The sequence below is a fragment of the Heloderma suspectum genome, chromosome 2, assembly GCF_057233095.1.
Source record: "Heloderma suspectum isolate Gila_16-S chromosome 2, 16-S_ref, whole genome shotgun sequence".
Taxonomy (NCBI): Eukaryota; Metazoa; Chordata; class Lepidosauria; order Squamata; family Helodermatidae; genus Heloderma; species Heloderma suspectum.
Window position 1 is genome coordinate 72,156,643 of NC_139459.1, and position 25,972 is coordinate 72,182,614.

The 25,972-nt window shown below is 41.5% G+C and overlaps 1 protein-coding gene across 1 annotated transcript in view; it reads right to left on the reverse strand.

Moving 5' to 3' along the window:
• Positions 1-25,972, reverse strand: part of TMEM232 (transmembrane protein 232) — a 195,490-nt gene that overhangs the window by 148,534 nt on the left and 20,984 nt on the right. The window contains exons 2-5 of the mRNA XM_084832088.1: positions 24,284-24,431; positions 13,666-13,777; positions 9,040-9,145; positions 1,620-1,777 (exon numbers count right to left, since the gene is read on the reverse strand). Of these exons, the coding sequence (XP_084688214.1) occupies positions 1,620-1,777; positions 9,040-9,145; positions 13,666-13,777; positions 24,284-24,414 (507 nt within the window). The 5' untranslated portion in view covers positions 24,415-24,431. The remainder of the gene's footprint in view (positions 1-1,619; positions 1,778-9,039; positions 9,146-13,665; positions 13,778-24,283; positions 24,432-25,972) is intronic.

The following is a 25,972-nucleotide window of genomic DNA, read 5'->3' on the forward strand; positions in this document are numbered from 1 at the left end:
AGCTACCCACGCACAGAGGAATAGACATAGGGCTCAATATAGCCCTGTTCTCTATTGCTTGCTCTTGAGTAATGTGCATCCAGGAAAGAGAAGGACTGGATGAGGATACTGGAGGCATGTGCTGTCCTCTTATCCCTTGTAATGGCCCAGTGTGCTACAGTGTATCGGTGTGTCTGTGCCTATGCACACATGCCAAGTTGGGGAAGTGAGAAACTGGCCTCTTTTGATGCAGGGATGGATCATGTTTACAAAGCATAAGTAAAACAAAGTGCTCATCGGTTTGAGTGGGAGCATCATTTCCATCCAAAATGTCCCTGGAGTTGTTGGCGAGCAGATCCTATGGCTCACCATTCTCAAAAAGTTTTAACAAGGAAATTATTGCAGTCAAGACAAAAATGTGTTGTTTGAAAGGGCACTATGAATGATAAGAGAGAGGTACATGATTGAAGTTCAGGGCTAAACCATTAAACAATGATGTACCAGTCAGTTCTTCAATTATCCTGCAGGTCTTGTTCAGCTTTCAGAAGTAAATGCTCTCATTTGGACAGTCTCATTTACATGGCTTCAATTTCATCCTCTCTCTTGAATGCATAAATCTCTTGCTGCTACTTTAAGATTATGTGACCTAACATAATACATCTTAGTTACTGCTAAGCCATATGGGAGAATAAAGAGGTCACATCATTTAAATAGTGAGAAGCACATTGTGCAAGATAATCACTGAAATTATTAGCTTACCATATGCATTGAGAACCAACCCCCTGCCCCCTCCTTTTCATACGTGTTTTAGAGCATCTCATTAAAGTCTCACTTGAAAGCAGAAACTGTATTTCACAAGATATTTCTTTATGGACTACTCAAAACCAATGAATTCAGGGAGATAAAAATTCAAGATGGAACAAGTTATAAAGATGATAGCATAAAGCAGAAAAGTGCACTGCTTTTACTTCAACGTGTTGGTGCAAATCATTTTCTCCAATATAAAAGCTGAGCAGTATAAACTGCAGTGTCCACAATTCACTTCCATAGCAAAGACTTTGCATTTGGGTCCAGAAGAAGCAACTGTCTGTCTTCGGTTAGTACATCAAGTATAGTATCAGGTTTATATATCAGTGATGGTACACTGAATCATGCTATTTGCACTGATGTAAATCACTACCAAAGCCATAGTGCTGTGCCACTATGGTTCTGATAAATGAAGTATTTTAACTTTAAAAAAAAACAGAAGTAACATTTCTTTACCACTTTTCTGCTATACATCATTCAAGTCAGTGTACAACATTAAATTAAAAAATGCAAAGATCAATGCAAACATCATTTCCCTGCTCCAGAAAATCTAAAAGGCCAGGAAGAACAACAAAGTCGTCATGCTATCCCAAGCTGAATGGGGTTTTAGCCAGGCAGGCCTTCCACAGGGAGAGTGTTCTGCGGCTGCAGCTGCACAACTGAGAAGCCCTGCCCTGGATGATACTACATGCAATTTCCACAAGGGAGCAAAGACTCTCCTGATGTAAGATCGTAGTAAAGGGATATTGATCTGCAAAGGCTATAATGCCACTGAAGATTAAGCACCCATGTATGGAAACAGTGAGCATATTACTCTTAAAAATACAACCTACCTTGCACAACTTGATTTCACATGAGAATAGATATGGCTTCTCTACTGCATCATAACAGAGTTTATACAAAACGGATTCTGCGATGAAAAATAAAACCGGGATCTGGTCTGGAACAACAGGGGCATGGTCCAAGGAAATTGCAAGAATTTCAAAAGCTTCTGAAGTAAAAAATAAAATGAAAAACAAATTCAAATAAAGAGCTCCCTCTACAGAGCTTCAATATTTCATACACTACTCTCATCACACCTGCAACACAACGCTTGCCAAGTTATGAACAAATAAAACAAGTGTTACATCAATTTCCCCCAGATTGTTTGCCTTTTCTGATTATCACTTCGATGAAAAAGTAATTAAGGCTCATCTCTTTCATAATTTTGTTCAACAGTTGCTGAAATGTTTATGCTAGACTATGAATTAAATCCTATTGCATAATAAAGCCATTTAAATTAATAAAATGAAACAGGCTACCAAGAATGTGCAAAGTACACTGATTATTGAGGTAATTTGTAACATTTGTTCTCCTGCCAGCTTTTGCTTAGCACACTGATGGTTTTGTTTTTCATATTGCTACTTAAAAAGTGAGGAGTATATAAAGGAATGCTTCTGACTTCTTGTACTTCCCTCACTTTAAAAAAAAAAAAAGTTCAGAAGTCTTCATATGTATACTGTCTCCAACTGACAAGACACATGTAAGCCAAATGAAGCTGAATCTAGACCACTATGATGTAATGATGTGTCTAAAACCCTAAGGATTTGGGTTGGGGTGGAAGTTAGAGACTCCCCTCCTTTGTGAATTCTTCCATGGTTATTCAAGTCTGGAGCCTTCGAATGCTGCTACATCCAATGCTGTATCTCCCATTCCAGGCTGGAAAGGCAGCCAAAGATGTTCTTCATCACTGTCATTTACTGAGAAGACTGCAACACTTTTGGCCATATGTTGTTTTGTGATTGTCATTTGAGACTGCATCCTAATGCATTCTAGGTAGGGCTAATCTTGATGACAGCGTGTCTCAGTGCTTCTCAGAATGGGTCTTGGCTGAGCTGTAGCTGTGAACACAACCACAGAATTTGCCTGGTGCCTCCATCAATGGTTGTCCTAAGTAGACCACTTCTCATTTCTCCTTACAAGTTAGTGGAGTGGTTTTTGCTCCATTGATTTGTGTGGAGAAAGAGTTAAAACAGTTGAGGAGGAAGCCAAATAAATTATTAGTATAGCTAAGGAACCTAATACAAAGTCTGCTTCCCAACTAAATGCTAATTAATTATCAATGATACAATTATTAATATAATAGCATAGTTTTATTTTCATAGCATGTGAAAATCCTTCCTTAGGTACTATGAATTTTATTAATACTTAAAACAAAGAATGGCAAGTTAGTACTGGTTAAACAGACTTCATAGTCCTATTAAAAGGGGGGAAATACCACCTAATTAAGAAAAATAAAGTTGAGGCATGTGTCTGGTTGTGGTTTACAAGGAACACAGACCTTGTTCTGATTGTTGCTGGTATTAAACAATAGGGAGTTATAACCCCTTCCCAATCTACTGCACATCACCCAGAGATCTGATTTACTTCTGCCCAGCCCAGAGATAGGTAGTTATCAGGTAAAGAGAAAAAAAGAAGTTTAGAATAGGAATAATGATTTGGTACTTTAAAAGGAATGTGTTTTAAAAGTTTCAGGTCTGAGGTGTTGTGATTCTAAGCATGGATAAGATAGATAAAATCTTTCCATTACTACAGATATGGGTCAAATTTAAATGCAGATTAAGTTGAAAATATTACCACTGTCAGTGTTGTAGTAAGACTTTTAACTGGCAAGAATGTGGTACTTTTCAAAAACTCAAAATGCATGTTTTATCTAAAATATGTAATTTCATCTCTCATAATATTATAATAATATCATTATTACAAGTTTGCAGGGCTGTCCACCACCTCCCTATCGCTAATTGCACATAATACAAAACAGGAAATGAGGAGCTATGTGTTACGACCATTAACACCATTTGAAAAAAATATTGAAGAAGGTTGCAACACAAAGGGCTTAAAAAACTATGTATGTTTGAAATGTATGTAGAAATTGTCACTGGCTTGGATCCTAACTAGGCTTCCACAAAAAGAGCTCCTTCTGTCCATTGACAGGACTGAGATCCAGAAGAGAATCCATTGGCAGAAGGGAGAGGAGGCAATTTTTGCTGATTCCTTTCTCCTCAAGGCCCCCACAGCCCTCCAATTTTCAGGAAGCACAAGAGTGGGAAAGGGGACATTGGTGAAAGTCACCTCCTCTCTTTACAGCTTACTATAAGCAAAACTCCATTCAGGGGATGTTCCCACCATTGAGCATCCCAGCCTTTCTTTATATATATAAAACTCAGGATCCCAGCCTTTCTGTTTTTATATATAAATAAATAAATTTGTAACCTAATAAATAACCAACCAAACAACAACAAATACAAAAACAGTCATACTAAAAGTTTGGTAACTATTGAATATTTGTGTTGGGCTTTGGACAGTGAGACTGACAAAGCAAACTCATAAATATATTTATTATACTAATTTTCTTGATTAAATTGATGTTATACTGTCCCAGTATTTTTCTTTGCATTTAAAACTTTAATACAGCTGTGGAGAACCTATGGCCCAACAGATGTTGTTGGCCACCAACTCCCCTCAGCCCCAGCCAGCATAGCCAATAGTCAGAGATTATGAGAATTCCAGTCAAACAACATCTGGTAGGCTACAGGTTCCCCACCCCTACTTTAATATATAATGTTATTTATACACTTTAAATTTATATCTATACCAAAAATGTAATATACCCATCAGCCAAAACATGGCTTTACAATCAAGGAAGAATAACATTATGGAGACCAGAATGATACACATTTCTGAGAATTACATTCATCCAGTAAAATAAAACTATGTGGAAAAACTGTACTCCAATCTTCTATATAAATAGTCTTCTTCTGGGGTGAAGGTGGTCTGGATTTAACTGTATAGATGCAAATGAGACTCACAGGTGTCCATATTTATGATGACTCCCCTAGGACATCCTGTCTGAAATTAAACTGCCCCTCTAGCATATTTTGAGAACTTGAATATGAAAGGAATAGCACTGCTGTTGTGGTTTTGCAAAATAAATAGCAAGGGGACTATTTCTGGACCAGAGTCAAGGGTATAAGGGGGAAACATGCAAGGAAAGCTAGTTGAGCAAAATGCTTGTTTTGGACCATTTCTCATAGCTGGACTCACACAGCAAGAAACTCAGAAATAGATGATGGACTAAAATTCAAATAAATTCAAATGTCACTGTGCACAGTGGAGAGATAACTTTCACTTTTATAAACTGAAGATTGATAAAAACAATGAATACTTATTAATAGGCAGTGGGTCTGGGAATTTCAAAGGCCAGCTTCCTGGAATCTACCTTAAAGTCATGCCCACATTACTAGGTATAGGGAGTAAAATGTTGTTCCCCTTGTCTAGAAAACGTTGCCATGACTCTTTGTGGGCAAAGATACAAATTTAGATTTTGCTGTATGAATTTGGTTAGGAGGTACCTCTAGTGCAACACCAATAGCATTTGCTGGCGTTGCATTAGAGGTCGTTTACATTAGTGGCAGTATTGCATTGGATACTGCCCATTGTGGTGTAAATGGCTCTGCATGCATTATTTTCTGCTGAACTCCCATGATACCCATGATACATTTGTTAATAATAACCATTACATAGACACCATTTGTCTCTAGTGTTCTCTCCTCCAAAGAAACTGTGGCTTCCCTGAAGTTTTCATCATCAAGGAACACAGTCACTATCAAATGTTGGACAAGGCTTATTCATATTTAATTTCTAAATATGCTTATAAACAGTACATGCTTTAGAATTTGGATTGTGAGTGTGTGGGGTTCACTGGAATAAATTTATTTATTTGATTTGTACCCTGTGGGGTCCCACAGGGATCTGTATTGAGACCAATGCTCTTAAACTTGTTCATTAATAATCTGGAATTAGGAATGAACAGTGAAGTGGCCAGGTTTGCCAACGATACCAAGTTATTTAGGGTAGGTAAAGCAAAAAAAGGATTGTGAAGAGCTCCAAAAGGATCTCTCCAAACTGGGAGAATAGGCATCTAAATGGCAAATGTGGTGTAAAGTGATGCACGCTGGGGCAAAAAATCCCAACTTCACATATACACTGATGGGATCTGAGCTAGCAGTGAGTAACCAAGAAAGATATCTTGGGCTTGTGGTGGAGAACTTGATAAAAATGTCGACCTAGTGTGTGGTTGCTGTGAAAAAACAATTTCCATGTTAGACATAATTAGGAAAGGAATTTAAAATAAAACTGCCAAGACCATACTCCCTTTATACAAATCTGTGGTGTAACCACACTCAGAATACTGTGGACAGTTCTGGTCATTGCACCTAAAAAGGGATATTGTAGAGCTGGAAAAAGTGCAGAAAAAGGCAATAAAATGATCAGTCTGCTGGAGCAACTCCCAATGAGGAAAGGTTACATCTGGGACTCTTCAGTTTAGAAAAAAGGTGAGCGAGGGGAGAAATGATAGAAGTTTACGAAATTATGCATGGTGTGGAGAAAGTGGATAGGTAGACCTTTTTCTCCTTCTCTCATAATACTAAAACCCAGGGTCATCCCATGAAGCTGACTGATAGGAGATTTAGGACAGATAAAAGGAAGTGCTTCTCCATACTAGTCAATGGCTACTAGTCCTGAAGGCTATGTACTACCTCCAGTACCAGAGGCTGTGAGACTATGTACACCAGTTGCTGGGGAACTTGGGTGGGAGGGTGCTGTTGCACTCATGTCCTGCTTGTAAGTTTCCCGTGGCCAACTGGTTGGCCACTGTGAGAATAGAATGCTGGCCTAGCTGGACTAGATGTCTGATCCAACATGGCTCTCCTTATGTTCTTACCCCACCTTTCAACCAAGAAAAATGGCATTCAGAGCAGCTTGCAATCACAAATAAAACTTGATTAAAACAACTATGACTTCAAGGCTGTTTAACCACAGGCCCTAATGTATGGTTCCATGTAAATAAAAAGACTCGCTACATGAAGGGGATCCTCCAGAGGAAACAAAGGCATATCTAAGGCCTCTAAGAAGCAAGTAAACCACTATATCTATTTTAGTTTTCCTGGTTATAAAAAAAACCCCACAGTTCTAATGATGGTAATAATACCATGACAGCTAGCTGACTAGCCATAATAATTTCAATCCGTTGTACATATCAGGATACAGCCATGACAGTATGTATACCGAACATCACTTCATGAGAATTAGATGTCCTGTAATACACTTTTGATCTTCCTCTTCTACTCACAATCCAATATTATCTAATTTAATGAGAGGCACAGGTAGTTCTATTGGGTTAGCTCCAAAGGTGTCCTTCTGTGAAAGCAAGACCCTTCAATCCAACAAGGGCTCCCACAAACAGAAGTAGCAGGGAGGTTATTTTTGCAGATTCCTCATCTTGCCTGCAGAACCCTGCACCACTTCCCACATTGTTTGGGAGGGTTCTCCAATCCTTTGGAGCAGATTTTAGAAAACACAAGGGGAAAGTGGGAATCAACAAAAATCACCTCCCCCTTTCCATTCAGGAAAGCCTCCACTGTATCAAAAGCCCTTCTGCAAACAGAAGAGCACCTTTGGCTAGAACCAATAGTTTACACAGCTGAGTTACACAACAGCTGAGTTATACAAGCCTTTCATTTTTAAGGTTTCTTCTTTTAAAATATTAATATAATCACTAGTACCCAGAACACTGAACAAGATAGCCCTTTTATTTAAAGACTTTGCATCTACAGAGCCGGTCATAACCATAGGCATTTCCATGGCCTTGTTTCCTAACAGTCATAAGCAATATAACTGTTGCCCCCAAATCTCTTTGAATGACATTCCATTTTACTTCTGCAATGAATACGTACATAAACTAACAAAGAACAAGGTAATATCCATATCTATAAAACAGGGGGGAGAATGACTGGTTTGTCCTACATATGAGCCATTTTAAACTAGAGATAACTGATCACTTATTCTTCATCCATGTAACAAGGAAGGAATGACCCTTTCTATAATCACTCCACTTGCCATTCACTGAAGCCAAAGGAAGACAATTCTGATAACTACGTATTATTATTATTACTATGCTTCTTATTATTATTGCCTTTATTTAAGCACTCTATCACTCATCCAGAAAGCATTTACAGTATCACTCGAATTCCAATGCCAATTTTAAATTTAAAAAGTGCCCGTGCAAGAGTTGCATAGGCCTTCTCGCCTTATCTGATTTTATAAAACAAAATATTTTGTTCTCTAGTGAGGAGCGGGGGGCGGGGTGTCACATTCTTAGGAGGGTTCCTAAGACTTCAAAACGAACTTCGTATCATGCTATTTTTTATTCATAGAAATAATTGTAGAAACCTAAAACATGTCATTATTTAAGGCAAATTACTTCACAAGTTTAAATGTCTTCTTAAATTACACCAAATTAATGTCTAATTTCAGGAAAAGCTTATAAAGCAGTGCCACTTGAAAAGAAAATTGTCATGAGGAATGCTGAATATACATGGATTTGTTAATTGCAAAAAATTAAGTATCAAAACGTAAGGTGCTAGGCAGAGCACCAGTTTCATTGCAGGGCATTTTATCTGTGGGATGTTTTTAGGAATGATTCCAGTAGCTAAATTATCTACGTCTTTCTCAGCTGAAACCCATGGGACAAGGCCATGCATGCACAGGAAGCAGCAGATATAGCAAGAAGCAAGACAGGAGCCCTAATCAGACCATCAAACTGGGTAGAAATGTATGCTTTAAGTGAGGGGGATGAGGAATGTGCCTGCTGGCCTTCGCACACTAGGAAAAACCTCTGCCCAGGAGCTCCTGTGCACAGGCTCTGAACAAGGAATCTGTACTCTCCCAAAACAGAGAGCACAGAAGCCCTATTCAGGAATCTGGGTATGCTAAGCACGTGAGGAGGGGCAGTGTGTTACTCCCACCCCTCTCAGTCACTCACAGCAGTGGAGCAGCTGGCAGGGATCTCCAGAGTACCCGCTGGAGGAGGAGGTAGGCCCTCCTGGCAGGGAAAGGGACACGGAAGCGGCACAATTTGCCACTCCTCCCACTCTGTCACTTGATGAGGGCTCCTCAGTCTGTCTCATGTAGGGCCAGCCCTGAACCCAGAAGTGTACAACCCAAGGGTCCCCTTAGTAATGCACACCACATTTCAGGTGTCTAGGTTTCACGGCCTTGGAGCTATGGCACTGCCAGACCAACAAACAGATTATTGTGATGAAAATCTCTTTGAGAGAAAGAATTCATTTTCTTTCAAGTACTAATTCTTGCAGTGCTTCTCTAGAAAAAGAAGAAAGTAGGTAACAAAAACAGAATTTGGAAGAAACATACCTTCACTGATTTCTCCTTTGCACTGTGATAATATAATTGCCTCAGTCCATGCTACTGGAAGATCCACATACTTCCCAGAACCTAATGTGCTAAGACCTGATCGTCTCTGTTTGGAAGAAAAAGGGTAAGGTGGCAAAGGGGGTGAGGGGGAGAGAAACTTAGAATAAAAAAATCATTTCAAAAATCAATTTCCTTACAATGGAGTTTGTGCATACTGAAAAACAGTGTTATTAAGAGATTGCTGGTGCAAAACACAATAGCTGGAGCTAACAAGGTAGCGATGTTTAATCCCTCCGGTTAGCACTTAAATAAGAAGATAAATGCTTAGCTATAATTATACTGTTATTACCACCTGAAGTACCTTGCAACAAAAGCAATTAATTACTAGCTCCATATCATAGTAATGACTTGCGCTGAGCCATGTTGTGAAGAGGCTCTTGTGCTACCAGCAAAGTAGGACTGAACCAAAGCAGCCAATCCCACCAAGATATATTCCATGTTCTCCAGGCATCTCTGGTTTGCTCTTGAAAACTAATTTGGTTGGAGTCATAAATACTAGTCTTCTATGACGGGGATTAATCCCTGTCGAGCACAGGTTTGCCACTGCCACTTGATCAGCATTTAAACAACATGAGAAAAGAAGGGAAGGTCTTTTTCAGTTTCTATACTATTCATTGGTATTTGCTTATATTTAAATGAATTTGAGAGCAATCCTATGGCCCCCTAGACAGCGTCTAGGGGGCCATAGGATATTTCAGGTTCCTGGAATATCCATCTCCGACCTCAGACCCAGGAGTCCAATCTTCCCGCCCCCTTCCCTTCACAGCCGGTGCAGAGAGAACTTCACCAGCTGCCTCCCCAAGGTCGCAAAGGTGACCTTGGAGAGGAGGGAAAGGGGGCGTGCCAGTGGGTGGGGAGGCGAGGGGACCAGGGAGGCTGGTTTATGAGGAATTCTCAGGCCTCCCCAGCCTCCTTCTTTCCCCTTCCCCGAAGCTTCAGCTAGATGTGCAAAAATGTGCATCTAGCAAAAATGCAAGAGGGCAGAACCTTGGTGGCAAAGATCGCCTCCGTGCTTCTCCCACCTTGCATAAGATGCCCATCAGCCTCAGTTCAGAGGCTGACAGGCATCCCGATAGGATTGTGCCCTTAATGTATGACAAATGATCGACAGTAACATCCCTTGCACACCTATATCATTTCCATCAGTGGTAGAGCACCTCCATCGCATGCAGAAGGCCCCAAGTCCAAACCCTGGCTTCTCCTGGTAGGGCTGGAAAAACTCCTGCCCGAAATCCTGGAGAGCCACTGCCAGTCAGTGTAGGCCAGGGGCACATTTGGGAATCTGCAAAACTGTCCTGTGAGCCACCCCAAAATGGCCACACTGCAGATGAAAGGATAGGCAAACAGCCACCTGCCATCTTCCTTTCCTAAGGATGTCTCTGAGGCCCATGTGTGGCCCAGAGGCATTCATGGGAAAAGAAGATGGGAGCAGCTAAAGGCACTCACTTTGCTTTGAAGCAATCCCAGCTGCCTGCAACTTTATTTTTTTTTAAATTAAGAAAGTGGGAGGGGTTGGGCACCTCGACGGAAAGGTGCCTGTGGGCATATTGGTGCCCGTTGGTGTCGTGTTGCCTACCACTGGTGTAGGCAATATTGGCCTACATGAGCAACGGTCTGGCCCAGTACAAGGCAGCTTCCTGTGTTCCTTGAGACAATAGTTAAAAAGCCAAGGGCTGCATGAAAACAACCTTGGTTGCCCCTTACCACTCTATAGTTCTTTTATGAAACTCGTACATCCACCTGAAAACAAAAACTAAAAACAAATACTTCAGTCATTTTTAGTTAGGAAATGTCTTATTCATTTTTGGTGTCTAGTACAAACCATTTTATGGATGTTCTCTCTGTGGAGGTTTTGTTAAAGTAATTTTCTTTTAAAATTGTTTCTTTCCATTGCTTAAACAAAAGCTATATTCAGCCCAGGAGCTCTGGCTTTTATTATCTGTTTCAGGTCCTTAGCTCTCTGTATGAGCAATGGGACATACTTTATAGAAGCAATCTTTTCTGCTTTATTGTTTTTTTGCACTCCAACATAGAATTTTACCCAGTGGTGTCTGTTGGCTACCTGCATCAGTGAGTCTCTCATTTCAGTCCAAATGATCACTGGTACAGTTCAGTAAAGATTATTAAGGTAACGACTGCCAAATTTCAGAAATGGCAGAATCTACAGATCTGTAGCATGCTGAGGGAATTTTCCACTTCTCCAAACTTACTTTCTTCCCTTGGTGCTTTTACTGGGGCTGTCCCTTGATTAAGTAGATTTCAGTTAGATCTGTTCAGTTTATTTCTCAATAGCCAAGCAGGCTTTTGCATATACATTTAAATCAACTGTGTGAATCATTATCAAACTGATTGATTAAATTTGCATATTAATACAAATAATAGTTCCAAAAGGACAAAATCATGCTTACTTTGTAGAACATTAACTAGCCATTATTGCTTAAAACAGCAACAGCCAGGAAAACAGTGCTGTTCTATTTTGGTAACCCACAAACAAGACATGAGGGAAACAGCACCCTTCTGCCCATATTCCCCAGCAACTGGTGTAAATAGGCATACTCTCTTAGCATTCCCTATACCTTTCCCAAAAGTAACTACATACATTTTTGATAGAAGAGTGATTTGTATGAGTGCACATTGTAAAATGTCAATGGAGGAACAACCTACAGAACATCCAGAGGCAGGGATTGTCCATAGGCTTGGATTAGATTTTGATATGTAGCAGTTAGGCTAGAACAGTCAGGGATGGGGAATACGTGCCCTCCAGAGGTTATTGGACTGCAACCCCCCTCAGCCCAGCCAGAATAGCCAAGGGTGAGGAAGTCGCAGTCCAACCTTCCCCATGCCTGACCTAAGTTTCGATACATAGATTTGAAACCTAGCTATACCTTTCTCCAGCAGTCAAGGAACAGCATTTTCGGTGTTTAAACAGCACCAGGTAGCAGCGGCCAACCACATGAAGAGAAACAAACTGAAACTGAATCCAAACAAGATAGAAGTGCTGGTGGTCTAGAGGCAATTAGGTTAGCCCCTTAGTATGGGCATGTTCCTAGAGCTTGTGCTGCAGCGTGATAAGGAGTGATTTGGATCAACAACGTTTAATCCAGCAGAGGAGGTCCTTCTTTGAGCATGGGATGACAACAGCTTCCTAAGCTCATTATAAAGCACCGGGAACTGGCAAACTTCCATGCATTTGTAACCTCTAGGACTGAAAACCATAATGCATTTTACATGGTCTGCCCTTGAAGGTAATTTCAGTTGGTGCAAAATACAGCCTCCTGTTTATTGACAAATACAGGGTGAAAAGAACACATCTAACCAATTCAATAGCAAAGGGCCCTGCTTCTTTTGTGCTTCCAGGTTTGGTTCAAAGCACTATTCAAAGAGAGCCAGTGTGATGTAGTGGCTAGAGTGTTGGACTGGGCATCAGGAGATCCGGATTCTAGTCCCCACTCAGCCATGGAAGCTCACTGGGTGACTTTGGGCCCATCACAGACTCTCAGCCCAACCTTCCTCACAGGGTTGTTGTTGTGAGGATAAAATGGAGAGGAGGAGGAAGATAATGTAAGCCGCCTTGGGTTCCTTGCAAGAGGAAAAATGGCGGGATATAAATGCAATAAATAAATAAATGAGAACCTATAGAGTTTTTGTTTGTTTGTTTGTTTGTTTGTTTGCAGTCAGGATCCTGCATATCTGGCAGAATCTCTTTCTCTCTCCATGTATTTCCACATACCCTCATTCTTTGACATATGCTGAGAAGGTGCCACTTGGTATTTCTTCATTATGACAAATTGACAAAGGTGTACAAGAGGGTCTTTTCAGTGGTGACTTCCACATTTTGGAACTCTACCCAAGAGAAACTTGTATGTGCTTGAGCCTATCAGCCTGTGGAAAATATTCCAAAATATTTTTTGTTCACTCTACTTTTCAGTGGTGTTGTGTAACTTTGTTGAAGGCATGTTATAGAAACATAAGAAAGAAAGAAATAAGGTTGCTTTATTTATCAGTAAATACTACACAATACTGAAGCTTGCATTCTCCTCACCAGGTGTACAGGGAAAAGAGGGAGGCAGATTACAAGGAAAAGCACCTACTGAACATCTATAATATGCAAATAATTTCTTAAGCTTGCCACAAAAACGTATAATATTTCCATTTGGATAGCAGTAGAAATAACTAGTCCCACAGCGCTCTTGATTGTTTACTGAATGTGTTTTTTGAAGGGCAGTGTTATTGCTTTTAAAGTATCTTTTCAATTCAAACGACTGCTTTGTTTCCATGCACTACCTTCTTTTTGTTGAATTAAAAAAACAGAATGCAACACAGAATACAACATAGTATATAACATTAACATCAGAACAGCATTCTTGTCAAATAGCATTTTGCCAAACACAACAAAAATTGTCTTTTGCACTTAAAAGTCACATTAAAAAGTAAATAAAGAAAATTCTGTATTAGAAATGTTTACATTAATTCTTAGCCAAGAAGCACTACAGAAGGAATTTGAGATCAACAGATGGTCTTTATGAATGTCATTTTAGAAATCCTGCAAGTCTTGTGTATACAAACCTTGCATCTGGCAAGCATTTTTTTAGCCAGCTCTATGAATTTTTCTTTTCTTTCTGTTTTTAGTGAGGCATTGAAATCCTCGATGAATACTTCTGTAAGTTCAAATGGATTCCTGAAAAAGTATCCAGTAAAGAATTTCAGTTTAATATGGCATTTCATAAATACATAGAATCAAAATTCCAAGTATAAAATATACCAATTAAAAGCTTATTTAATCTTAAAAGCCATATTTGAGTTTACGTGCAGTGTGGAATGCTGTTTTATATTCTTAATTCACAGAACTTTATTTGTTGCTAACGGTCTCAATATTACCAGAAATCTGATAACTTCTAAACAGTTGATATTTAAACCTTGGTAAAAACCAGCAGATGAATTCATACGGCCTATCCATGAGACAAAGGGGAGGATTTGCCCTCAGGCCCCAACTCTATGAGATCATCATCAAGATATTCCTGCTGTAAGCATTCCCAGGTCTTTCGAGTACCCACACTGCTTAAGACCTGGCCAAACCATTTTGCAGAGCTGGAAGGAAGGAGGATAAAATGCACACGTGTTAGATAAAAAGTCCTTGCTTTCGGTTTAGAAGAAAAGAATGCCAGGCAGGCAGCAGTGGATCCAACACTATTTTATTGAACGTTTTGCAAAACGGGTGCAGAGCAGTCTGGACCCCGAGACACGTGTGCAAAAGCCTTTTATATCATATCGCTTCTATTGTTCTCACCAGTAACCAATGAAACAGTTAGTACATCGGCTCACTAAGTTAATATCCAATAAACAGTCACTATCAGCTTACCAAGCCGTTAGTCATGAGTGCGTCAGTATGATTCCCTTTTTGCTCCGCCTATATTTTCCCGCCACTCGGGCTCTTACGTAACTTGAGACGCCAATGGTTATGGAGTCTCCTTTTTCTAACAATTCCCTCCTTTAAGTCTTTATTCACGTCTTAAAGCATTTAAAACGGAGTTTCTTTATCAGCACAATAAAGCAAGAGCATCTGTTTTGACAGAGCGGTTTCAATTAACCGCTGGGATAAGCCTCTAGCGCAGGGGATAATGCAACAACCAAATAACGCTAAAACTCCTATCATCACTACAAGCGAAATAAGGATTGAGGCTGCTAGGTGTTTCCATTTTCCAAACCATCTCTCCAACCAGTCAGTCACGGGGTTGTTAATCCCTGAATTCTCGGCTAATTCTTCAGACAAGGCGGTGAGACCCTGCAAAGCCCTTGTTACCGTGCCATCTGGGGCAGTGTTGTTAGGGATGAAGGTGCAACACCGTCCACCTAGCATGACACAAACCCCTCCTTTTTCTGCTAACATCATATCAAGAACACGCCGATTTTCCCAAGCCATTTGGCTGGTGGCATCTAGCTGCTCAGCCAATCCTTTTACAGCATCTCGAGTATAGTTTATAAACCTCTGCTGATTATAATAAACGTAATTGATCCAATCTACATTTTTGTTAATGGTCACCCACCAAAACAGGGTAGATTCAAATCCTGCAGAAATTTTATTTCTTCCTTTGAACTCATCTGGCACTCCCCTTGGTACTCCTATAGAGTCAATATATATTTGATCATCAAAAGGGGTTACTGATCGTTTCTGCCGGGGTTGGCTAGTCTTCTCTGCTGGATGGTATGCAATTGAAAAGGGGACTGCCAACTGAACTAACCCACAAGCTCCGGACCAATTGGAGGGCAATACCTCATACAACTCTAGGCCACCACAATACCACCAGAGATCAGCTCGTGGGATTGAAAGGGAATTATTCCTAAAGTGGGTAGAATTAACACATCTTACTTTACTCGTCAGGTTCCCTATACGCCCCTCTGTGTCTGCAAGGTTTCGGTGTATGCATCCGGTATGGTTTCTTCTTTGCAGGAAGACTGTGGAAGGTCTGACACGATCCTTTGATTTGAGTGGGGGGTATAATTTATTGAGGGTTTGGCATTCCTCCTCTCCCCATGCATCAGGGTGTTGGAACAAACGGATCACGCAGGTGAGGAGGGAAGGAGTGTCCCATCCCAGTGGAAAGGGCAGCACCTTTGCCACAGATCTCCCTGTGGCACAAACAAAACAGTCAGACTTATTTAAAGACTTGGCTGTATACTTTATCCACTCTAACCACACATTATCAGTTTCCTCTGTTATTGGGATCCCTAACCTGGTTCTCCAGGGACGCCTCTCTTTCTCAGGGATCTGTACCAGAAGTGGTCTGAGGGGTGTTGGTGTGACATTTCGGGGTTTTATCTTAAAGCTGTCAAGCCCAAGTCCTTGAGGTATCACCATCCACGTTAATATTTCTTTAACCAACATTACCAACACCACCCACAATACTTGCTTCATATTACAAGTTTTTTGTAATTCGAACCCGAGCTTTTCCCAGATGTTGTGACTTGTATATTACAGGCGATTGTGGCTCCTGGATGGCTTCTTCGCCTGTGTCCTTGGCAGCTTCCAGAGGGGTGCCAGGGAGCAAAGGACCGTTGCCTGTGTCCTCCTGTTCTTTCCAAGTGACAGAAGGAAGCGAGGGTCGCTTAAATGGCTTTATCCGGCTGCAATGTGTCCATTTACTAGAACCCACAAGCTTTACACACGAGTGGCTGGTTGGTCCCACCAAATAAGGCCCCTCCCACCCTTCCTTTAAAGCTTCTTTATTCCACTTTTTCAGCAACACCTCGTCTCCCGTCTGGAAGAGATGGATAGGTGCATCTAACGGCAGTCTCTGAAACGGAACGGAATAAGCTCGTAGCTGTGAAAGAACAGACTGTAGAGAAGTCAACTGATCCCTTAGCATCTGATCACCCACCTCCCACTTGACTTCCTCCCTCCTTCCGCAGTGTACCCGAGGCGGGAACCCAAACATCAGTTCAAAGGGGGACAATTTTATGTCCTTTCTTGGCATCCTTCGAAGCTTCGTTAAAGCTATTGGCAGAGCCTCAACCCAAGTGAGCTTCACCCCTCGTTGGAGTTTGGTTAAAGTCTCCTTGAGGCTCCGATTGATTCTTTCAACCTGTCCACTTGCCTGGGGCCTCCAGGGGCAATGTAAATGCCACTCTATTCCCAGAGCTTGTGCCAGCCCCCATGTAATAACTGAGGTGAAATGTGAGCCCTGATCGGACTCTATAACTTCGGGCAGGGAGAACCGGGGCACCACCTCCTGTAACAATTTAGCAACAACAGTTTTAGCTTGGCAGTTCCTACATGGAAACGCCTCTACCCACCCTGTCATTTGACATACTATTACAAGCAAATACCTGTAACCCCTACATGGTGGCATCTCAGCAAAATCAATCTGCGCCCTCTGGAAAGGATAGTAGGCCCATGGTCGCCCTCCTTTTGGAGGAGGGGGTGCCCTGGGAGGGTTGGTTTTCTGGCAAACTTCACAGGTTGCGGCTAGTCGGTGGGCGCATACAGTTAAGCCAGGGGAGACAAACAGCCTCTTGCAATAGTCGATCATGGCTGATGCTCCAGGGTGTCCAAGAGAATGGTGAACTTGCTCTAGAACAACCCTCTGCAGGGTCTGTGGAAGAAGCAGTCTTCCATCTGTCATCTGGATCCATCCGTCATCACAGGGACTTATTCCGTGTTCTTGTGCCATTCGTAACTCAGCAGGGGAGTATGTGGGGCGCTCTTTTCTTTTGGGTAGAATGAGGAATGTTCCTTGGATTCCCTCTCTGGCTGCTCTTTTTGCGGCCTCATCTGCCTTCTGATTTCCCTGTCTCCATTTTTCCTCTTTTTCTTTCCCATGGGCTCGGACGTGGACAACAGCTACTTGTGAGGGTAGCTGGAGGGCATCCAGAAGATCCACTATTAGGCCGCCATTAGCCACTGGAGATCCATTTGCTGTAAGGAATCCCCTCTCTTTCCACAGTTGCCCATGAGCATGCACAACGGTGAAGGCATTTTTGCTATCGGTATAAATATTTACTCGCTTTCCCTTGCTGGCTTGCAGGGCTCTTGTCAGGGCTACCAGTTCAGCGGATTGGGCGGAGAAATGAGGAGGCAGCCTTTCCTCACGCACACTCTCCTTAGAGTAACGACAGCCGCGCCTGTGTAGTGCCTTCCATCCAGCATATAGCTAGATCCGTCTACAAACAGATCTCTGGCTCCCTCTATTGGTTCATCCTCAAGGTCCGGTCGGCCTTTGGTGTCCAGGTCTAATACTTCAAGGCAGTCATGATCTGGGAGTCCTGATCCGTTTGTGCCCAGTAATGTTGGCAGCAGTGTGGCGATATTAAAGCTGGAGCAAGCCTTAAAAGTGAGGTTTTCGTTTGTTAGTAAACCTATTTCATATCGGGAATGCCGGGCTGGGTTGAGAAATTTGCTTCCTCCTCCTGATCCCAAAATTTGTGGCACTCCATGCGGCACCCAAACTTCAATGGGTCCTCCCATCGTCATTTTCTCATCGTCAGAAGAGACTTGCGTAACTCAGTGAAGCCATAAGCTATGCCATGCAGGGCCACCCAAGACGGACAGGTCATGGCAGAGAGTTCTGACAAAATGTGGTCCACTGGAGAAGGAAATGGCAAGCCACTCCAGTATTCTTGCCAAGAAAACCCCATGGAACGTATCACAAGGCTAAAAGAGATGACGCCGGAAGATGAGACCCTCAGGTCGGAAGGTGTCCACTATACTACTGGGGAAGAGCAGAGGGTATTTCCAAGTAGCGCCAGAAAGAGTGAAGCGGCTGGGCCAAAGCCGAAAGGACACTCAGCTGTGGATGTGTCTGGTGGTGAAAAGAAAATCCGATGCTGTAAAGAACAATATTGTTTAGGAACCTGGAATGTCAGATCAATGAATCAAGGTAAGCTGGAGGTGGTCAAACATGAGATGGCAAGATTGAACATCGACATCTTGGGAATCAGCGAACTAAAATGGACAGGCATGGGCGAATTTAATTCAGGTGACCATCATATCTACTACTGTGGGCAAGAATCCCTTAGAAGAAATGGAGTAGCACTCATAGTCAACAAAAGGGTGGGAAAAGCAGTACTGGGGTACAATCTTAAAAACGATAGAATGATCTCAGTACAAATCCAAGGCAAACTATTCCACATCACAGTAATTCAGGTCTATGCCCCAACCACTGATGCCGAAGAAGCTGAGGTTGATCGGTTCTATGAAGACTTACAACATCTTCTAGAACTAACACCAAAAAAAGATGTCCTCTTCATCATAGGGGATTGGAATGCTAATGTAGGAAGTCAAGAAATCACTGGGATAACAGGCAGGCATGGCCTTGGTGTACAAAATGAAGCAGGACAAAAGCTAATAGAGTTTTGCCAAGAGAACACGCTGATCATAGCAAACACTCTTTTCCAACAGCACAAGAGACGACTCTACACATGGACATCACCAGATGGTCAATATCGAAATCAGATTGATTATGTCCTTTGCAGCCAAAGATGGAGAAGCTCTATACAGTCAGTAAAAACAAGACCTGGAGCTGACTGTGGCTCAGATCATGAGCTTCTTGTTGCAAAATTTCAGCTGAAATTGAAGAACGTAGAGAAAACCACTAAACCATTCATGTATGACCTAAATCATATCCCTTATGAATATACAGTGGAGGTGAGGAATAGATTTCAGGGATTAGACCTGATAGACAGAGTGCCTGAGGAACTATGGATGGAGGTCCGTAACACTGTTCAGGAGGCAGCAACGAAATCCATCCCAAAGAAAAAGAAATGCAAGAAAGCCAAGTGGCTGTCTGATGAGGCTTTACAAGTAGCTGAAGAAAGAAGGGAAGCGAAAAGCAAGGGAGAAAGGGGAAGATATATCCAACTGAATGCAGAGTTCCAGAGAATAGCAAGGAGAGACAAGAAGGCCTTCTTAAATGAACAATGCAAAGAAATCGAGGAAAACAACAGAATGGGAAAGACTAGAGATCTCTTCAAGAAAATTGGAGATCTCAAGGGAACGTTTTGTGCAAAGACAGGCAGGATAAAGGACAAAGAAGGCAGGGACCTCACAGAAGCAGATGAGGTTAAGAAGAGGTGGCAAGAATACACAGAATAACTATTCAGGAAAGATCTGAATGTCCCTAATAGCCATGATAGTGCGGTCACTGAACTTGAGCCGGACATCCTAGAGAGTGAAGTCAAGTGGGCCTTAGGAAGCATTACTAACAACAAAGCTAGCAGAGATGACAGTATTCCAGCTGAGCTATTTAAAATCCTAAGAGATGATGCTGTTAAAGATGATGCATTCAATATGCCAACAAATCTGGAACAATCAACAGTGGCCACAAGACTGGAAAAGGTCAGTTTACATTCCAATTCCAAAGAAGGGCAATGCCAAAGAGTGTTCAAACTACTGCACAATTGCGCTCATTTCACATGCCAGCAAGGTGATGCTCAAAATCCTACAAGCTAGGCTTCAGCAGTATGCGAACCGAGAACTACCGGAAGTACAAGCTGGGTTTTGAAGTGGCAGAGGAACTAGAGATCAAATCGCCAACGTTCGCTGGATCATGGAGAAAGCAAGAGAATTCCAGAAAAACGTCTATTTCTGCTTCATTGACTACGCTAAAGCCTTTGATTGTGTGGATCACAACAAACTGTGGCAAATTCTTAAAGTGATGTGAGTACCAGACCACCTTATCTGTCTCCTGAGAAACCTGTACGAGGGTCAAGAAGCAACAGTAAGAACCAGACATGGAACAACCGAGTGGTTCAAAATTGGGAAAGGAGTACGACAAGGCTGCATATTGTCACCCTGCTTATTTAACTTATATGCAGAGTACATCATGAGAAACGCCGGGTTGGATGAATCACAGGTCGGAATTAAGATTGCCGGGAGAATTATCAACAACCTCCGATATGCAGACGATACCACCCTAATGGCAGAAAGTGAAGAGGATCTCAAGAGCCTCTTGTTGAGGGTGAAAGAGGAGAGTGCAAAAGCTGGTTTGAAACTCAACATTAAAAAAACGAAGATCATGGCATCTGGCCCCATCACTTCCTGGCATATAGAAGGGGAAGAAATGAAAGCAGTGACAGATTTTACTTTCTTGGGCTCCAAGATCACCGCAGACAGTGACTGTAGCCATGAAATTAAAAGACGCTTGCTCCTTGGGAGGAAAGCTATGGCAAACCTAGACAGCATAGTAAGAAGCAGAGACATCACCTTGCCGACAAAGGTCCGTCTAATCAAAGCTATGGTTTTCCCAGTAGTAATGTATGGCTGTGAGAGCTGGACTATAAGGAAGGCTGAGTGCCGAAGAATTGATGCTTTCGAACTGTGGTGCTGGAGAAGACTCTTACGAGTGCCCTGGACTGCAAGGAGGTCAAATCAGTCCATCCTAAAGGAAATCAACCCTGAGTGCTCATTGGAAGGACAGATACTGAAGCTGAAGCTCAAATATTTTGGCCACCTAATGCGAAGAGAAAACTCTCTGGAAAAGACCCTGATGCTGGGAAAGACTGAAGGCAAAAGGAGAAGGGGACGACAGAGGATGAGATGGCTAGATAGCATCACCGATGCAATGAATATGAACTTGAGCACACTCCAGGAGAGAGTGCAGGACAGGAAGGCCTGGCGTGCTATGGTCCATGGGGTCACGAGGAGTCGGACACGACTGAACGACTGAACAACAACAACAATGCCAAGTCCCACCCAAAAATTCTGTGAATGATGCAAAGCAATGGTGTGATAAACACCTTATCTGGAAGTACACTCCAACTTTTCAAATGCTGAGATACAGAATACATTAGATGCAGAAAAGACTGTTAGATTAGTTATGGCATTTCAGATTTTCTCCAGCTGTGGAAAGAGTAATCAAAGCAACTCCTAAGCTACAGGAAAGTCCCAAGGCAAAATCATCCTCTCTAATTTGCATTGTTGTTACTAGTATGAATTTTACAAAATAACTTCGGCCTTATCAGTTGACAGCTTCTACCTGAAACCAATGATGTATTATAGAAAAGGTAGAAGTCATTTGTAGTCTTATGTGCAGAAGTTGGAAAGCTTAATTGTTTGCTTCATACAGCTTATCACAGCTCATCTTAAGGAATATTTAACATCAAAGTAACATAACTATTTTAACTAATAGCTGATGTTTGCAGAAAAGGCAACTTTTAAGAATATGAACATTTTAATCTGGCGACAAAACACTATGGCTTTGAGAGGGCAAAAGTATATGTCTTATTACCAGATCCTGAAAAGGAAAACTGCAAACTTCACAGTAGTGGCAGCTACATTCTTTAAACATCGTAGAGGCAGAAGCGTAACTACAGTTCTCCTAAAATTATAATGCTATTAAGAGTGTTACAACAGCAGCCAGAGGAAGATATTGATGATGGGACACTGCTCTTATAGTTAATCATGGTGCTGTTCCAAAGATAATGGCATTCCTACATGGAATACAGTTATTTGTGAGAAATAACCCATAAAGTTTAATGATTGTACCTACATGTATTGGACTGAGTATACGCGTGATGGGAAGCCAAGATGGTCTGTACCTTCCCAGGTGTATACACAACATATACCAGGTGTATACACAACATATACCAGGTGTATACATAGCAAATTACAAGGTAAGAATTTCATCAGGTGTACAAGAGAATTCTCCACAGCTATAGTTCTTCAAATGACTGTTAGTGAAAAACCTAGATACAGCTTAGTCAGTAATCAATACATTCTAGCAGGTAAACATATGACTCCTTTATTAATTACCACCACTCTGATCCATCCTTGTTACAGTTATAAATCTACCAATTGATAACAATGGGATGTTTAAAGATTTTTTAAAAATTATTTCATGCATAATAGCTTAGCATCTGAATTTATACTATGCAAACTACAGGGGAATCTAACAAATATTAAAATTCCAGGTCACTCTGTCAAGAATAGGAGCAGTTGGAACTGATTACTTCAAGTGAAATTATTAGCCCTCCCTTAAGCTGGAATTCACCAAAATTATTTATCTCATTTGACATCTTAAACCTCCGCTATATTAATTTTTCTAGAACTAGGCTTCATAGAAAATAATCCTAATTAGCTGACATCAAGAATATTAATACTGTATGAAGAAACCGTTGTGACATGATGAAAGACAATAATAATGGGGGCGGGGAAGGAATACTAATTTTAAGATGTATATAAATTAAAATGACAGAACTCTGCTAAAAATTAATTACAGCCCTTTCACAGCTGTCTCTTTTAAACCGATTGAGTGATTGCTTTTCTATACTGCTTTTCTGGAACCAACCAAGGTAGTTTACAAAAATCCAGAAAACAGAAATCATAAACAAATAAAGAAATAGTAAACATCTGGAACAACCTTAAATACTTGGGTATGAGCTCAGAGAGACTCAGTATGGATTCTACCATAACAAAATGGCCTTCCCTTTGGGCAACAAAATGATACTGCTCTCTACAATGGGGAGGGGGCACCTTTTTGAGCAAGGAAGCCATACGCCTGTAGTGGGTGGGGCCATCCCCATTCCTGACATGCAGTCATGGCTGCTTGCTTGGTCACATGCACACACACGCACACACACACAACTACTCATCCTTTTCACACACAGATACTCCATTCACATGGAACATGGAAAGGCAGCGGAGGGAGCGATGGCTCTCTTTCCCCATGGAAAGTTTACATTTGCTGTCTTTCCATGCTGCAGACTGGCAAAGCACCATACAACCTGGAAAGACAGCGAACTGCCTGTGGAGGGGGAGACCTACCACCTCCTCCATGGGCGTTTTGCTGCTTCTCCATGCTGTGCAGTGACAAAGGGAGCCCTTTGCCACCATGCAGCACACAAAGGCAGTGGGAAAAGGGGGGCTGGATAGCAGAGGCATGGAGGGGGGCTGGATAGGGAGGCTCTGCGGGCCTTATTCTGTCTGCAGGCAAAAGTTTCCCTATACATGCTTTAGGCCAGGGGTGCCTCCTGGGATCCCAATACAGTCCTCTGGATCGATGGCAATGCCCCCATTCAGTGCAGTTTTTCCCCCCATTCTAAAAGGTTGAAATGCCTCTCCTAAGGTTTAGTTACTGGCAGTAAAAGCTTTAAGCTAAAACATGCTGGCATTTTTGGGCTCACCCCTTTCACCTTTGGCTCTGCCCACCCCTGGAATGCAGCCCCAAAGAGCTTCTCTAAAATGGAATCCAGCCCTGAGGCTGAAAGAGTTTCTGCACCACTGCTATACGCAGTTTCCCTAGGGCAAAGCTCGCAGACACATTCCACCGATGATAGCTCCAACGGAGAGCTAATATTGGCATGAGCCTTAAGAGTTCCCAGTAGGTCTATGGATCCAGGTAGCAACGTAGCTCCTAAATGTCTTGAAGACAGGATTATTTAACTTAGGGGTGAATTTTGGCTCCTTCATGTTGTTATCTTCCCATATCCAAATGGATGCCAAGTCCTTGTGTTCTTTAAGGCTCTCCAGTAGCTACATTTTCCTATCTATACCTCCCTAAAACACTTCTGCATGCTCCAATCTCTCATTTAGATTCTTGTAAAGTCCTCAGCTCAATTGGTCTGTTTCTAATAAGGCATGATTTAACTCATGGTTTAACTCACGAACTCTGTGGAAACATTGAAAACCTTTGTCCATGTGCCACAAGAATGCAGTATAAAATAATACTGCTAGATATTTTTTTTAACTTACTTTTGTGCTTGTTTCTTCTTAAATGAAGATGCTTCCAGATATTTAGTCAACAGTCTCTGCTGAAGTTTTTCATGTTCATTACTGGATACAATGCCAAATCTGTGTACCACTGGCACTTTTATAATGGGCATGTTGTTCTACAATCAATCTTTAAAAAAAGAAGAATGCCACAGCCATATCAAAATACAATTTTAAGTCTCACTACTTTAGAGAAAAGGCTACCATTTACAGTCAAATGGTAAGGTTAAGGTTAAGCCAGTTGCTCTTCTTTTCTGTCACACACTAAAAAAAACCCAAAACCAGTCATCTGGAGGTCCTCGGATGGAAAGTGCTGTATAGCATGTGGTATCATTAGTTCTACTGAGGAAAGTATATTACTCTTAAATCAAGATAATGAATAACAATAATAAGCTATAAAAAATTCAAAATAAAATAATTGAAGTATAATTGGAATGGTTAAGCTTATTTACACCCCAATCCACAAAATTAAGTCAAAGTACTTGGATTCAAGCCAATTTATTCCATTGATTTTACTCCCACTACTTCAGCTTAACTACTTATTGATCAAATAGTAACATAGCCACGCTCCAATCTCATACTCTGGGGTAGTTTGAGCAAAATTCGTCAACTCCAATTTTGTTAATTATTGAAATATGTAGGCCACAGCAATAGCAAAGAATTACGATATTCCTAACATAGCATTAAATAATGAAATGTCAATAAATATAGTGTCATACACTATTTCATCTACAAACTCCTGAAAAATATAAACTAAAATTTACACACACACACACACACAAATATCAGCTCATAAACGTTTAGAATTTATATATATATATATATATATATATATATATATATATATATATATATGGGGAGGGAGCAATCCTATCAAGATTGACAGTCACCTCCAACCCCAGGGGACTGCCTATCCAGTGTAGGGCGGGAGGAATGGTGAGGAGCGGATCTCCTCCTTGCTCCCCCTGCCCTGCTTTCGACGAGTGGGAAGAGGCAGCCGGACGACACATCAGATATGTCATACCAGATTTCTGATTTCCCTGCCCTGGCTCGCCCTGGCCCACCCCCAGGAACACCCCGTTTTCACCACTCCACTCTGCTCTTAAGAGCACAGAGTGAGGGACTGATTTACACTGCCTACAAGGTTGCACGGGAAGGGGTGGAGGTCAGTTCTCCAGGAACTGACCTCAGAGCGCGGGCTCCAAGGTCAGTTCCCAGGAACCAACCTATCCTATGGCCATCTAGCTGCTTACTAGCGGCCATAGGATTGTGTCTTAAGTGGCATATAAATCTATTAAATCAATCAGTCAATAAAAGTTCAGAGGCAAAATGTTCAAGTGCGGTTTACCTCAACAGACCAAGCACATTTTGACAATCTTCTTTGATAGCATTTTAAAATAGATATTTTCACTGGTGTAAGTGTTTTCAAGATTCCTTTCTTGTTTACATATTCATGTTAAACATTGAGCGCCATGCACTACCATCCTGGAGATGTTTATGTTGAAGTTAAGTCCCGGGTTGGGGGAAAGGCACTTCCTAGTAACTGGGTTTAGAACTGCAGCCGTCATGAATCAACTTAGTATTCATGGTTAATTTTATAAATATTTATCACTGAATGCTGTAATAAAAATGCAAATTACAAGCATTCCTGCAAGGGTTTAGAAATAATTT